The sequence below is a fragment of the Bos javanicus genome, chromosome 1, assembly GCF_032452875.1.
Source record: "Bos javanicus breed banteng chromosome 1, ARS-OSU_banteng_1.0, whole genome shotgun sequence".
NCBI classification, from domain to species: Eukaryota; Metazoa; Chordata; class Mammalia; order Artiodactyla; family Bovidae; genus Bos; species Bos javanicus.
Genome location: NC_083868.1, coordinates 94,720,167 through 94,736,617, shown reverse-complemented (window position 1 = coordinate 94,736,617; position 16,451 = coordinate 94,720,167). Strand labels below are relative to the sequence as shown.

The 16,451-nt window shown below is 34.5% G+C and overlaps 1 protein-coding gene across 10 annotated transcripts in view; it reads left to right on the top strand.

The window, feature by feature from the left end:
* The window catches only part of ECT2 (epithelial cell transforming 2), a 59,291-nt gene extending 43,453 nt beyond the window's left edge, over positions 1-15,838 (top strand). For 5 of the 10 annotated variants that reach the window (XM_061415601.1, XM_061415618.1, XM_061415626.1 and 2 more), the window contains 5 exons: positions 864-1,002; positions 2,314-2,468; positions 9,919-10,026; positions 11,047-11,193; positions 14,572-15,838. In XM_061415601.1, coding sequence (XP_061271585.1) covers positions 864-1,002; positions 2,314-2,468; positions 9,919-10,026; positions 11,047-11,193; positions 14,572-14,661 — 639 coding nt within the window. In that variant the 3' untranslated portion in view covers positions 14,662-15,838. Of the gene's footprint in view, positions 1-863; positions 1,003-2,313; positions 2,469-9,918; positions 10,027-11,046; positions 11,194-12,636; positions 13,136-14,571 lie in introns of those variants that run through there. The other 5 variants (XM_061415566.1, XM_061415556.1, XM_061415586.1 and 2 more) reach the window with 2 other exon arrangements.
* Positions 15,839-16,451: the final 613 nt, after the last annotated feature.

Sequence of the window (16,451 nt, the reverse complement as noted above, 5' to 3'; positions counted from 1 at the left end):
CCACAACAGTATTCTGGCCTGGAGCATTCCATGGACTTTTTTATATATAGTCCAAGGGGTCACAGAGTCAGACATGACTGAGCAACTTTCACTTTCATAAGCCCAAAAGAGATGTTCTTTTAAAAAGACAAAATAATATACTATGATTTCATAGAAATGAAAAATTTAAAGACCTTATAAAATTCTCAGAACTTATGTACATCATGAGTCACAGGATCCTTTCTGATTTTGCTCCTGTCTTCTCCAGCAATACTTTACCTGTCTCTTCCTTTGGTGAGTTCCCAGTTTAATTAAAGTTATATCAGCACATTGACTTTATAATTTGCATCGATTTGTAATGTATTGTTACTTTGATTTTCATATTTCTCAATAGTATGTAAGTGTCATGAGAACCAGAACCATTTCTGTATTATTCGCTCCTTTATCCTCAGTTCCTTGCATGGGATCTGAGATAATTGTGAATTCTGTTCTTAAACTGAAGTCAGTTATTTTTTTGAACCCAAGGCAGTGATCCCAAAGCAACTATTCCCCTTTCCGAATTCAAGGTCTTTTATTGAAGATTCCTTCATCCTTTGATCCCATTATTTCTCACAACTCTTCTAAGTTCTTTCACACCTCTGGGATCTTTTCCATAGATCCTGTTTTCCTGACTTTGAGCTCTTTTCATATGAATGTGAACAATTCTGTTACATAGTTACATGTATGAATTTGTTACATAGTAATTACTTACAGATAATTTTGGAATGACTGATACTTAATGAGCTGCATATAGATTTATGTGACTAGTGCCATTTTATTTTTAAGCATTTGGTCTTTGTTTTTGTTACTGACATCAACTTTTTTTTCTCCCCCCCAATAATCAGATAGCAAGAAAACGACACAAGGTTATTGGTACTTTTAGGAGTCCTCATGGCCAGACCCGACCCCCAGCTTCTCTTAAGCATATTCATCTAATGCCTCTTTCTCAGATTAAGAAGGTGCTAGACATACGAGAGACAGAAGGTATGGTCATTGGATAAACTGTTGGCTAAATAAAAATAGTTTATATTCATTGAAGGTTTAATTCCCTTATATGTTTATTTTTAAACTGGTAAATTATTTTTCAATATTGTTGATTAGTTCTGGCAAAGTAGTTGTTCTTTTATCCCACTACATTTCTAGGAACTGATTTGATTTTTAATTTTTTTCAAATGAAAGTATTATTTCATTCTGTAGAATATCTTCATCTCTTAAGATACAAAGAGCTTTTAAATGGTTACATGGTTAAAGTAGTGCCCATCCTCCCCATTCCCACACCAAAACTTATTCCTTCAGAATCCAAAAGCAGTTGTAGTCTATTACCTGTGCTTCCACATCTTACAACATTTCCTGTTGCCAGTGGCTGCCTTGTGAGGGATACATTTAGGATATCACCAGAAATAGATACGCATGAGTAAATATACCCAAAGTAACTATGGTAGACTCAATGTGGGCTCATATGTGTATTAAGGAAAGCTTTTACTCTAAACTTTGGGAATGTTAAGAGAGGGTTCTTTGAAGGCTTGAAATTGGCAAAAGTTTATACCTACCATAAACTATATCATTAGCTTGTATGATATGTATGCTTGGCAATATTTTTCTTGTTTAGGCATATATTTTTACGATGTAAGCTGGTTTTATCACTGATCCTATCCTCTAATGAAGGAAAGCTTTCAATTTATGAGAAACAAAGAAAACTTGAATAGCAACTTATATTGTTCTCTTTACTCAGTTGTCAAATTCTGGATTTATTAAGGGCTACATATAGCATTTACTTAAATCGTCTATATTTTTTGGATTATAATTCTGGAAGACTTCATTGTTCAAAACAGGTTCTGTTTTAGCTTCTTGATCATAAAACCTTTTGTAACAGTTTTAATATTTGAGTATTTTCTTTCAGTTGATTTAAGTAGGTTGAATTATTAAATTATTCTTACAGTGTCACTTTAAAAACTTAAATTCTAGAATTCTAAGAAATGATCTAATTTTTTAAAGCTTCATTAAAGAAAATATTAAATATTATGGAAAGTACTGCTTACCTAACAACATTAAATTATTATTGTTGGTTCCTTACATGGTATGTACTATTCTTTCCAATGTTTCAACATAATATGATGCTGCTCTTTGTCCAATTAATAACTAAGGGAACAGGAAAGATAGAAATAGAGATAATTTACTGGATAGAGAAGAGAGAATTCAGTAGAGTTTTCTTGCTCTGAGGGAACTAAACTTGTGTTAAATCTGTCATTTTCCAAGGAGTAACATGTAGTGTTTGTGGTTATTTTGGAACCCTAGATTGCCATAATGCTTTTGCATTGCTTGTGAGGCCACCAACAGAGCAAGCAAATGTGCTGCTCAGTTTCCAGATGACATCAGAGGAACTTCCAAAAGAAAACTGGCTAAAGATGCTATGTCGACATGTAGCCAACACCATTTGTAAAGCAGATGCTGTAAGTTCTTAAACTACTATTGTAATGAAAGTTTGAACTCCATGGTAATGTACATACTAAACCTGTATATTTCTAATGACTTGTTAATTATGAATACAGGAGAGTTTTAGTTTTGTGTTTATTGAGGAAAACTGATTTAAAAGTTGTTTTGGAAAAGATGTTGAAAACTATAGACACATGCAACATTTTTTTGAATCCCTAGCTTACAGATAGGCCCTCATAGCCTTAGAACTCCTGTGGCTCTGCTTTAGTGAAGCTTTTGGAACTTGCATTTTCATTTATGCTCTTTGACTTTACTATTTGTGAGAGAATATTTTGTTCTGCTGTTCTTTTATCTTATTGAGAGCAATATGGTGAGTTGTAGCAAGTTGCTTTTCCTGTCAGGCAGGTTGCCAATTTATCAGTGCAGTCTCTTAAAATCAAAAGCCATTATAAATGTATAATCCCTTTTATCCTGTACAGATTAAAGTGAAGATACATGAGAAAATCAAAATCAGGTAGCTTGTGATAGATCTTGGATGAAGTCTAGGTCCATTAAAGGATAATTTGATTTCTTCATCATATATGGGAGGGATATGTGATCGATATTGATCCCTTCATATTTGCACAAATGATATATTAGATGGAGGAGAATGTATAAATAGATGACCCTTTTCAGTATGGTAGATTGTCTTGGACATTTCCTGTGGGAAGAAAATGTTTATTATAGTTAAATCTGATCTTCAAAGACATTGAGGTATGATTATTATTGTTTATAAATACTTGATTAAGGATATTTACATAACTTTAGAAAAATTAAGAGACTTAAAAATTTTTTTTAATTGAAGTCTAGTTTATTTACAGTGTTGTGTTAGTTTCTGGTATATAGCAAAGTGATTCAGTTACACATATATATTCATATTCTTTTCCATTATGGTTTATTATAGGATACTGAATATAGTTCCCTGTGCTGTGCAGTAGGACCTGTTGTTTATCCATTTTATATATAGTAGTTTGTATCTGCTAATCCTACTTTATTCCTCCTCCACGCCTTTGGTAATGATAAGTTCTTATGTTTTCTATGTCTGTGAGTCTGTTTCTGTTTTGTAAATAATTTAATTTGTGTCATATTTTAGATTCCACATATAAGTGATATTATATAGTATTTGTCTTTGTGATTTACTTCACTTAATATGATATAATCTTGGTGTGTGTGTGCACGTGTGTGCTCAGTCATGTCCAACTCTTAGTGACCTCATGAACTAGCCCATCAGGGGGTTTCCCAGGCCAGAATACTGGAGTGGGGTGCCATTTCCTACCCCAGGGGCTCTTCCCAACCCAGGGATCAAACTTGCATCTCCTTCATTGGTAGGTGGATTCTTTACCATTAGTTCCACCTGGGAAGCCCATGATAATCTCAGGTCCATCCATGTTACTGCATGGCATTCTTAAACTCTTTTTTATGGCCAAGTAGTATTCCATTGTGTATCTATTCCACATCTTTATCCATTCATATATCCATGTTGCTTCCATGATTTGGAAATTGTAACTTGTACTGCTGTAAAATTTATTGTAATTTGTAAATTGTGCTGCTGTAAACATTGGGGTACATGTATGTTTGTGAATTATAGTTTTCTCTGGATATACACCTGGGAGTGGCATTGGGTCATATGTTGGGTCATACGTTGGGTCATATGTTGGGTCATATGCCAACTCTATTTTAAGGTTTTTTTGGTATTGTTTGTTTTTATTGCTTTTTTATTTTCAGGGTTTTAAGGAACCTTGGTACTGTTAGCCTCTCTGCCTTTGTTATTTGTAGACTTTTTTTTTTTGTAGACTTTTTAATGATGACCATTCCTTCTGGTGTGAGGCAGTACCTTTTTGTAGTTTTTATTTTCATTTTTCTAATAATTAGTGATGTTGAACATCTTTTCATGTTCTGCTATCCATCTGTATGTCTTTGAAGAAGGGTTTATTTAGGTGTTTGTCTAGTTATTGATTGAGTTGTTGTTTGTTGTCTTGTTATTAAGTTGTATGAGCTACTAGTATATTTTGGAAATTAATCTCTTGTTGGGCACATTGTTTGCAAATGTTTTCTCCTATTCTGTGGATTGTCTTTTTATGGTTTCCTTTACTGTGGAAAAGCTTTTAAGTTTATTAGCTCCCATTTGCTTGTTTTACTCTTATTTCTGTAGCCTTGGGAGACTGATCTAAGAAAACAATTGGACTTTTATGTCAGAAAATGTTTTGCCTATGTTCTCTTCTAGGAGTTTTATGGTGTCATGTCATATATTTGGGGCTTCTCTGGTGGCTCAGATGGTAAAGAATCTGCAATGCAGGAGACCCAGGTTCAATCCCTGGGTCTGGACTATCTCCTGGAGAAGAGAACGGTGTTTATTGAGTTTTATGTATGGTGTGAGAGACTGTTCTGACTTCCTTGATTTATATGCATCTGTCCAGCTTTTCCAGCACCACACTGAAGAAACTTTTTTTCCCCCTCAATTCTGTACTCATGCCTCCTTTTTCAAGAGTATATAGTAGTTTCAAGGTGTCTTCTGATTTCCTCTTTGATTCCATCATTGACTCTTGATATTTTTTTTTTAAGTAGCATGCTTTTTAGTTTCCATATAATCTTTTTTTTTTTTTCTCTTTCTAAGGTTGACTCTAGTTTCATGCTGTTGTGATCAGAAAAGATGCTTGAAATTATTTCTGTCCTCTTAAATTTGTTTAGTCTTGTTTTGTGTCCTAGTATGTGATCAATCTTAGAGATTGATCTGTGTGCACTTATAAAGAATGTATTCTGGTTTTTTGGATGTAATGTCCTGAAAATATCAATTAAGCCTAACCTTTTTATTGTATCATTTAGGATTTCTGTTGCCTTTCTCATTTTGTCTGGAAGATGTATCTACTGATGTGAGTGAGATGTTAGTCTTTCACTGTTGTATTCCTGTCAGTTTCTTCCTTTATGTCTGTTAATACTTGCTTTTTGTATTTAGGCACTCGTCTATTGCATATGTTAACAAGTATTAAATGCGTGTAAAATCTTCATCTTGTATTGACCCTTTTATCATTATAGAATGTCCTTTTTTATCTTTATGACTTTTGTTTTACAGTCTGTTTTGTCTGGAATGAGTGTTGCTAGATCTGCTTTGTTGTCATTTCCATTTGCATGAAATATCTTTTTCAGTCTTATTGCTTTCAATCTGTATGTCATTGGCCCTGGCCCTAAGGTGGGTTTCTTATAGGCAGCAGGTTGTAGGCTCTTTTTTTTTTTTTTAATCCAGTCTGCCAATGTCTTTTCATTAGAGTGTTTAGTCTAGTCCATTGACATTTAAGGTAATTATTGATAGATAAGTATTTATTTCCATTTTTAAAACCTTATTTTCCAGTTGAGTTTATATTTCATCTTTGTTCCTTTCTGTTTTCCCTGTTTTGGTTTGACGGTTTTCTTTTGCATTATGCTTTTTTCTTTTCTTTTACTTTTTTGTGAAGCTGTTACATGGTTTTGATTTGTGGTTACCCTGGCTGTCAAGTGTGTTAACCGACAACTATATTGACCTCTAGACTGATAGTCATATAGGCTCAAACACATTCTTTAAAAGAAAAAAACTACATTTTTATACTCTTTCCCCACATTTTATGATTTTTGACGTCCTCTTTTATATCTTTGTATTTACTCTTTTGGTGTTAGTTGGAGTTATCATTACTTTCAGAAAAATTATTTTATTTTTTAAATTTGTGTACTAGCTTATGTAAGTGATTTTCTTTCCAATTGTGATTTTCTCTTTCGTGTAGATTTTTTTTCTTTATTCTACTTAGAGAAACCTTTGAATATTTCTTTTAGGATAACTTTAATATTGCTGTATTCTTTTTAGTTTTTGCTTGTCTGAGAAGTTCTTTATCTCTCCCTATTCCAAGTGATAATCTTGCTGTATAGAGTGTCCTGGGTTGCAGGCTTTTCCCTTTTAAGACTTTGAGTGAAGATATCCTGCCACCCCCTTCTGGCCTTCAGTATTTCTGTAGGTAGAGATATAAGTGGACAGCCTTATGGGGAGAGGGGTCCTTTGTAATTAATTCTGTTTTTCTCTCGCTGCCTTTGGAATCCTCTTTATGTCTTTAACTTTTGCCATTTTAGTTATAGTATATCTTGGTGTAGGTCTGTTTGGGTTCATCTTGTTTGGGACCCTGTAGAGAAATCAGCTGACAGCATTATGGTGGCGGGGTTCCTTTGTAATTAACTCTTTGTTTTTCTTTTGCTGCCTTTAGAATCCTCTTTATATCTTAAAATTTTTTTGTTTTAGTTATAGTATATCTTGGTGTAGGTCTGTTTGGGTTCATCTTATTTGGGACCGTCTGTCCTTCCTATACATGGGTTTCCGTTTCCTTCCTTAGATTTGGGACATTTTCAGCCATAATTTCTTCAAATACATTTTTAAATTCCCGTTCTGTTTGTTTTCCTTCTGGGATTCCTATTATGCACAGATCTGGATACTTTATATTATTCCATAGATCTTCTATATATATATATTTTTTATTTGTATTTCTGTCTGCTGTTCTAGTCTGGTAATTTCCATTATTCTGTCTTCCAGATCACTTATTATTTCTTCATTATCCAGTTTGCTGTTGATTGCCTTTAGTTCAACTTTTGTCTCATTTTACTTTTAATTGACTCCTCTTTTGATATATATATATATATATTTTTTTTTTTTTTAAACAGGAATCTCTATTTCTATCCATATCATTTCTTAACTCCTTCAATATTTTCATTATCCCCTTTTTGGACTCAGGATCTGGTAGACTGGAGATGTCTGTTTCATTGTTCTTTCAGGGAATTCTCTTGGTCTTTTAATTGTGTGGTTCCTCTTTTTCATTTTACTTCTATTTCTCTGACTCTGAATTAAGGAGAAACATTTTTCTACCATGGTCTGGAAGGGCAGTTTTTATGAGGGAGTGTCCCTGTGTAGCCTTTGTGAGAGTAATATTTTTGAGCAAAGACTGTTTTCATTATGTATGCCTGCCACAGTTTGCCTCTCTGTGTGTTATCCATTATCCCCTTGATATGGGCATGATTGTTATCATGATGACCAGAGCCTGCACTGGATGTTGAGTGTGGCTTCCTCTTTGCTTTGTGGTTGTTACAACTCTGTCTGGGGCAGAGTTTGCCCCCATTTTGGATAGATGCCCCAGGTCTGTTTCTGAACTCCAGTGTGAGGTAGATAGGACTGGAATACTCCCACTGGGAGAGACGCCACCCAGTGAATATTGGGGAAAGACTTGTCTACAGGAAAGTGCACTCTGATTTTGCCTGTCACTATTGTGACAGGCTGGTTCTGCTGGTTCACAGAGTACAGTTTTTGGCACACCCCTTGGTCCCACCTCAGCTGTGGAGATTTAGATAGTTAGACCTGGTAACCCTCAGGTCCTCTACTCACAAAGCTACTAGCACAGATCTGTTGACACAGAACTACTGAGGTCAGGCACTGGGACCACCATGGCTGGGTTGAGGACCTGGACCCACCATAGCTGTAGGAGCTACTGAGTCAGCCTAGACCCTCGGCCTACCTCTGTGTGTGAGTGCCAGCAGAGCCTACTATCTCTAGACCTGCCCCAGCCACAGGAGCACAGTAATCTACACCAGTGTCCTACAGGCACTGAGTTTACCAAGCCATCTCAGGCACATAAATCCATGAGCCATGGGGACATTAAGATTTCAGCCCTGCTTTCTAAGTTGTAAGGCCACTGGCAGTTGGCTAGGATTGCAGCCTTGCCTCTGTGAATGAGCAGCTGAGCCTGTTATGAGCACACTGAGAATGAGGCTGCTATTCTGTGCCCCACCCTTCCTTTGAGCTTGCAAGTTAACAGTGGGGCTTCAGTGACGGATCCATTCTCCTTTTTGTACATGCACCAGATTGCAGCTTGGATCACACTCCAAGCCCCTTCAGGCAGTCTTCATGCAGACAACTCCAGTCTTCGCCCCAGGTCTGTCCTTTGAAGCCTAGGTTTTAGCACCCAACCTTCTCAGATGGCTCAGAAGGTAAAGGACCCATCTGCAATGCAGGGAACACAAGAGACCTGGGTTCAATCCCTGGTTCAGGAAAATCTGCTCAAGAAGGATATGACAACCCACTCCAGTATTCTTGCCTGGAAAATCCCATGGACAAAGGAGCCTGGCAAGCTATAGTCCAAAGAGTTGCAAAGAGTTGGATACAGCTGAGCACCGGTGTGAACCAGCAGACATGCCTCTCAGGCTGAGGATTGCAGTGAGATGGCCTGGGCCTTCTTTGCGGGTCTCCCTCTGTTCTACTTGTTGCAGACCAGTTGCTCTGTTCTCTCTCAAGCCTCTGAAGCTGTCTTTCTTTCCACACTGATCTCCCCTGCTGATGAAGCATTTTCCTGTGTCAAGGAACATTTCCTCTTTCATAGCTCCCTCCCAGGGGTACAGATCCTGTCCCAATTCCCCTTTTCTTTGTTTTCTCCTACTCTGTTATGTGGTGATCTTTCTTGCATTTTGGTTTTATGAGCTCTTCTGCCAGCATTTAGCAGGTATTTTGTGAGCTTTATTCTACATACAGATATGTCTGTGGGAGGAGGTGAGTTCCACGTCCTTCTATTGCACCATCTTGCTCTGGTCCTTGATTTGTTTTTTGTTTTATTTTTTCTGTGGGCCAACAATATATTGTTATAAATAAAGGATTGCTCCACACAAAGCTTCATTGAAAGAAATACAGTACTAGTGCATACAACAGAATGCTGGCTAGGAAAATAATGGAGACAGCTTTTTGTAAAGCCAAAAAGCTGTTCATTATAAGGAAGAATTTTTTTCTCATATTCCTAGGTATCCATATATAAAATGGATCTCTGCAGTATAGTGATTTCCTACTACAGAGATTATTCCTAAATTTATCACAATGTCCAACTATTTGGCTTTTGCAGTCGTTTATAAATTTATAACTATGATTCTGAAGTGTAAACAGTAATGGAAAAATGCTGAAAATAAAATCTATTGAATTACTTAGCCATAGGATGGCTAGTAATTCTAGAACTAGAATATAAACAATTAATGAAAGTATTTCATAAAGTAAAATTAACCACAAGGTGGCAGCAAACATTTAACCTATATCCTAATTTATACTGTTTTAAGCCACAAAATTCTTCCCAGTTGTGAAATTTTGTTACTAAAAAATGTTTATAAATTCAGATATTCAGGGACTTCAGTTGAACTCTCTCTTACATTTCAAATAGTACATTTTAAAATGCCCTGATTTGGTGTCTTTTCTTTTGAGAACTTCTGCCATGTTGAAGAGAAAATATTTGTATACTCACACATACATTGTAAAAAACAGCAAAAATCTTGAGTAGTTTGATTTATATAAGCACCTGTGTGTGCATGTAAGTTCTTACAGGTTTGATTTTAGGAAAAGCTGTGTATTTTTATTTTATTATTTTAAAAATTAATAATAATTTTCAACAGGAGAATCTTATTTACACTGCTGATCCAGAATCCTTTGAAGTAAATACAAAAGATATGGACAGTACATTGAGTAGAGCATCTAGAGCAATAAAAAAGACTTCAAAAAAGGTAAATCTCAGTGACATTATTATTCACCATATCTCCAAAATGTATTTTTCAGAGTATATTAAAATAATATAGCCATAGATGTCAGGATGTCAGTGTGAAGGTAGTACATAAAACAAAGTTGTTTTTTGGTTTTAGGAAATGGCCTGCAGAGATAATAGTTAAACTTAGCGAATTCTTTGGCACAGTAATTGTAACAGCTTTCACCCTTCCCATTCTAGTTACTGTGATATTTCTGATCGTGTTTTAAGTATGTGTGCATTCATGTTAGAAATTGCCTTAGATATTTTTCAGCAAAGGGCACACAAAAAAGTCAGGAAACCTGGGATCTGTTCCTTACCATAGTAAGTTTCAGACTTCTAATGATGAAGATAACTTTCCTACTTTACCTTACCTTATCGAGGTTGTTCAGGACTATACAAGAATGTAGGTAATAGGTTTTTTAAAAGTAGAACTAGAGTTTTAATTTTATAGGTAAATTTACAGCCAGAGTCTGTTGTTCAGTTCCTAAGTTTTTGATTGTTGTTTTCTTTGCCTTTGAGGGGAGGCTGCATACTTTAATCATCATTGTATCTCTGCATTTAACATGAATAATATATAGTAGATAAACATTAACAATGGTGATTCAAATAAAGTCCTACCCTTTTACAGTTAAATTGAGGTTTAAGTGGCTTTGGATCAACAATCTCATAACTGAATTATAGCAGAATTAGACAATACCAAGGTTTCTTCTCATGCCAAATTTTCCTTCCTACTTTCTCCTGCTGGACTAGAGTTCTATGAATGCAAGATAGAATAATCCACAATCCCTAACCGTAACCCTAACCCCTAACCCTAACATTTTCTCACTGCTTTGTCCAGAGATTCTCATTCTGCCATATACTTTTTATATATGGCAGAATTTCTCCATATTTTTTATAGAAAAACTTTTAATGTAAATTTGGCTTTGTTTTACATATAATTGTTCTAATCAATTATATTAATCTAGGTTTTTAAATTAATTGTATCTTGTTTTAATTCTAGGTTACCAGAGCATTCTCTTTCTCCAAAACTCCAAAAAGAGCTCTCCGAAGGGCTCTTATGGCATCCCAAAGTTCAGCAGAGGGAAGAAGTCCTTCTAGCAATGAGAAGCATGTAATGAGTCGTCTGGCTAGCACATCATCATTAGCAGTAAGTGATTTTGATTTAACAGGCTAAATTTATCAAGTTGGTATAAAATTTGTTGACTTTTTAAAGGTGGAAATCTTAATATTTCCATCAATTTTTTTGATATATCTAACCTCATTGTTGGGTTAAGATAATTTAGAAAACCTCATTTAATGAATTAGAGACTTAAGGTGTAGTTTATTTGATATGAAATTTTATTGGGATTGAGATGTTAATCTCTGAGACAAAGAAACATTTTTTGGTCTAGCCTATCACTTTACTGACGTACAGAACGATAGTTCTATTTATAGATTGGCTCCAATAATATAGCAGAGACTGAGTTTTATTTCCTTTATTATTTCTGTGAATAGATAATCACTGAAGTGAGTATCAAAAGGTGTTATGGGTTCTAAATTCATGTGTTTATTTTTAAATGTTTCCTGAGCAATCCAAATTCCCAATGGTGTCAGAATTATTAGACATTTAATTAATATTAAGGGCATTTCTAACGTATATTACTGTTACTAAATAGTGATGTATCTGTCCTTTGTAAAAATCATTAATATAACTTACTAAGGTTAAGAAAGGCAAGTGACTGTCATTTCTTAGCTATATGTTCTTCAGCAAGTTTCCTATTTTCTCTTATCCCCAATTTGCAGATGAAAGAAAGGAGTACTTACCCTGTGTTGTTATTGTAAAGGGTAATTACACACACTCTATCTCACATATATGATGTGATTATTTTCTCAGAGCCAGTTTGAGTAGTGGTTAAGAGCAGGAACTCTGAAACTCCTAAGTTCAGATCCCAGTTCTGCTGTTTACTAGCTGTATGACTTCTGTCAACTTATTAAAGATCTTTCTGTTTCAATTTCACTGTTTATAAAATGAATATAAAGTAGTAGTTGTAAGGATTAAGTAAGTTAGTGCACTTAGGGTAACACCTTCGTGTTCTATAAACAGTTACCTTTAATTATATAAAATGCATACAAAAAAGGTACATAATGCTTAATAGCTTATTTTTTATAAAGCTAGTTAAGTCTTTAGTTAATATACATCAAAGGTTATAGCTTATTATGAGTATGTTTATATAGATTTGTAATCAAGATTAACCTTCCAATGGAAGGGAAATCATACTTGGTTGATAATATGAATTTTTGCAAAGATGTTAGTTAATGAAAAAAGTATTGAAATTGACAAAATATGGTAAGCATTCATTTACTAAAATTAGATTGTAAGCTTTCTGAAGCCCAGTGCACTATCCCTTTTTTATTTCCTGCATCTGTTGTAACTATTATAAATATTACTGCTTTTCAAATGAAGGTAATAGGATTTTATAGAAAATTTTTGGAAAATTAATATATATTACTTATGGCTTTACCAGTTTTATGTAAATAATATAAATAAGTACCTAAAGTATCTTTAAGACATTCCTGTCCTCTTCTCAATTGCCTATTTCTGTTCTAACAGATTACTCATTCTGTTTCCACGAGCAATGTAATTGGATTTACTAAGCATGGTTATGTTCAGCTCTCAAACTCTACTGGTGGGCACTCTCAAAACTCCTGGTTTCGATCTGTACTTCATTCTGCCTCATGAGCTAGTTTTTCAGAGATGCTAGAAGGAAATTCTGAGTTTTCAAATTTCAAAAAAGTTCTATCCAAGTCATCTTTGATATTTGTGAAGAATTAGGAGATACATCAACCAGTAATGGAAACAAGCCTTGTGAAATTTAATGTGAGCTTATTAGCTATTTGAAATTTGTATTTATTATGAAAAAAAGAAAGTATTTTTCTCCACTGAATCACATATTAGGTGAATGGGGACTTCTGAATTCACAACTTTATAACTGCTTTGAAATCACAACAACTTAGGCTTAATGGAGTATCTTTGTTTATTGGCACATAAAACTATTTTGCAAGATAATTTAGTCATAAGGCCTGAAAAAATCAGTCCCATTAGAGATTTTCTTATTTATGGAAGTAATTACTTAAAAATAGTAGTAATTGTCCTATGAAGTGGATTTATATTCCAAATATGATTCTTAATCTTAGAATTATGACATTTGTGTAAAATTTATGCTTTTAATATGGCAAATCATAAAGGTTTTACCTGAGGAAAATGTAAACTTTTATACTATCTACTTAAATCATCGCTTTGCTGTCACTTAAATGGTGATACTTCACCAACCCGGCTCTTTAAACTCTTCAAACCTTGTTGATGAGGACTTATAGCTAGCTAGCTGCCTTGCTGGCTCTAAGTTTGTGTGTATTAGTCGCTTAGTCGTGTCCTACTCTTTGTGACGCCATGGACTGTAGCCCACCAGGCTCCTCTCCATGGAATTCTCCAGGCAAGAATACTAGAGTGGGTTGCCATTCCCTTCTCCAGGGAATAGTTAACCATTCATGTCTGTTAACAGAGAAGGCAATGGCACCCCACTCCAGTACTCTTGCCTGGAAAATCCCATGGACGGAGGAGCCTCGTAGGCTGCAATGCAGTCCACAAGGTCGCTAAGAGTCAGACACGACTGAATGGCTTCACTTTCACTTTCATGCATTGGAGAAGGAAATGGCAAGCCACTCCAGTGTTCTTGCCTGGAGAATCCCAGGGACACAGGAGCCTGGTGGGTTGCCGTCTATGGGGTCGCACAGAGTTGGACACGACTGAAGCAACTTAGCAGCAGCAGCAGCAGCATGTCTGTTAAAATAGTACCTTTCATAATAATTTGTTTTGATTTATATCCCCTCTTAACTTTTTGGTATTGTTTCTTTGTTATTAAAAATTCTGATGATATTTAACTTTGACACTCTGAAATAATAAAGTTTAGACAGCTTAGTATATTAGTGATCTCTATTATCACAAGTACTGCTGTTTTGCTTAGTTTTATTTGAAGCAAAATCATACACACATATAAATATGGGTTGAACACATAATATAAAAACTTTTTCAGAGTGTATGGCTTTTAATTTAGAAAATTATTTCCCATGAAGTAATTTTACTCTTCTTAATTCTGCTTATGATTAAGAAGAAACCACTGTGGTTTGTCTTTTTAACCTCGAAAATTTGTCTTCTAATTTATAATTTTAAAAATACACCTGAAACACTAAATCATTTATCTCACAGAAGTACCACTACTAGCAATAAGCATATATCTCTTTCATTTGAGTTAATATGTAGTAAACTAGTCTATCCATTTTTCTTGTTTTCAGAATGCTAAAATAGTTCTATGTGTTCTCCCAACCCTTCCCTCCTAATTTTTAAGTTTCTGTTTCTTTAAAGAGTTTAGATTTTCAGATGTCTTACTTGTTATGATAATTTGTAAAATGCAAAAATAGTATGTATGATACTAAGCTATATCTTACTCAAGAGAAAAAATATTTAAGTATAAAATGTTTGTCTTTACAGGGCATCCCGTCTCCCTCCCTTGTCAGTCTTCCTGCCTTCTTTGAAAGGAGAAGCCATACTTTAAGTAGATCTACAACTCATTTGATATGAGGCTTAAAAAAAAATTTGTATAAAGTTATAAACACCTCATTCTCAAATAAGAAACTGACTTAAATGGTACTTACTGTTAGCACTTAGTGAAAGCTGGAAAGAAGGTAACACTAAACTATGCCATTTTATTTTTTTCTTGAAAGAGTAAGGTTAACCTCTGACATTTTTTGAGTTAATTCATGTAAAAAGTTATATTGATTTTGGTGTAATTTTTCTCTTTATTGAATCCAGTTGAAGACCAGTCATTTAAGTTATTCATGATATTAATAACTTTGCCACATGATACAGTAAATAAATTTTATTGGTTGATGCCAAATACTGCTGTAAATCTCTTTGTATAGTGTCCTTGAATGAATTTTTGGAAATAAATGTGTATCTCAATTTGTTCAGAAATTAAGTGATATCACAAATGAAAACATGGATAGACCTCTGAATAGTGGGTTCTTGGTTCACATACTATTTTGCAGTTTATTTTATAAATAAAGATATCATATGTGTATTTTGAAAGATTTGCCACTATTGACAAGAATAACAGTTAGAGGAGGTGGTTTCAGAATATACTTGCAAATTGAGATAAGGGCAAAAGGATTAAAAAATCATGTATATTTTGCACAAACATGATACTGATGTATACTTGTTTAAGGGCCAGTATACTTATAGTGATTTTAGCCACAGGTCACTTAATTTAGTTTGATAGTGTGTAGAATTTTATTTGGAAAGATAAGACCGTGGGGAGATTATGGTAAAGTGGTTTATACTCTTTATGAAATAATTCCTAAGTTGGCTAATCTGCTGTAAAATGCATTGATATGTGTATGGTTAAATTTTTATTGTGGCCTCATAATTAAATGTAAAATTGAAATACACTTGTTGTTGTAAAATATTTTTCAAACTCTGATTTTATCTTTCATAATAGGGTGTTTTTTAAATAGTAGTACAAAATAATCAAGTTCCTATGAATAAATGCATTGTTATTTCCTACTTGTTTAGGGAGTACTGCAAATGTGTGTCATTTAACAATTTTCAATTATCTGTTATAATACTTTAACTGACTATATAGATTTTTTTCTATGCCACATATGTACCACTTTAATAGTGAATGATCCTTTATTGCTATATTTTAAAAGCAGTTGTAGTAGGAAGAACTTTGTAAATAAATTTCTAAAACTCAAGTATATTTTATGTTTCATATTTTAAACAGTTCTTTTATACAAATTTTCATAGGCCAGGATGAATGTTTTATCAACCCTCGCTCTGTTATGTATTTATTTCCATATTTATTTGCTTATTCCTCCCTCTGTTAATATTGGGCAGTATCTAAGTTAGGAGTCTTTAATCTGGAATCTACTTTGCAGAATGTAAGTAGTGAATGCCATGATAGTTTATATAAAATTTTGTGTTTATAAACATCTATGCATTTTTCCTGGGCTTTCCTGGGGTTACTCAGTGTAAGGAATATGTCTGCCAATACAGGAGACACGGGTTCAGTCCCTGGGTCAGGAAGATCCCCTGGAGAAGGAAATGGCAACCCACTCTGGTATTTTTGCCTGGAGAATTCCGTGGACAGAGGAGCTTGGCAGGCTACAGTCCATGGGGTCACATAGAGTCGGACACAACTTAGTGACTAAACAACAACTTGATTACCTCCAAATATGTGGGCTTTCCAGGGAGAGGAAATGACGTGAGATAAGGCATGAAGTTGGAAATGTACTGGATGTTCATTGGCAAAATATAGCAGGTAGTCAGTTTTAACTTTAAAGGGAGCTTTAGAGTCAGTGTGAAAAGGTACT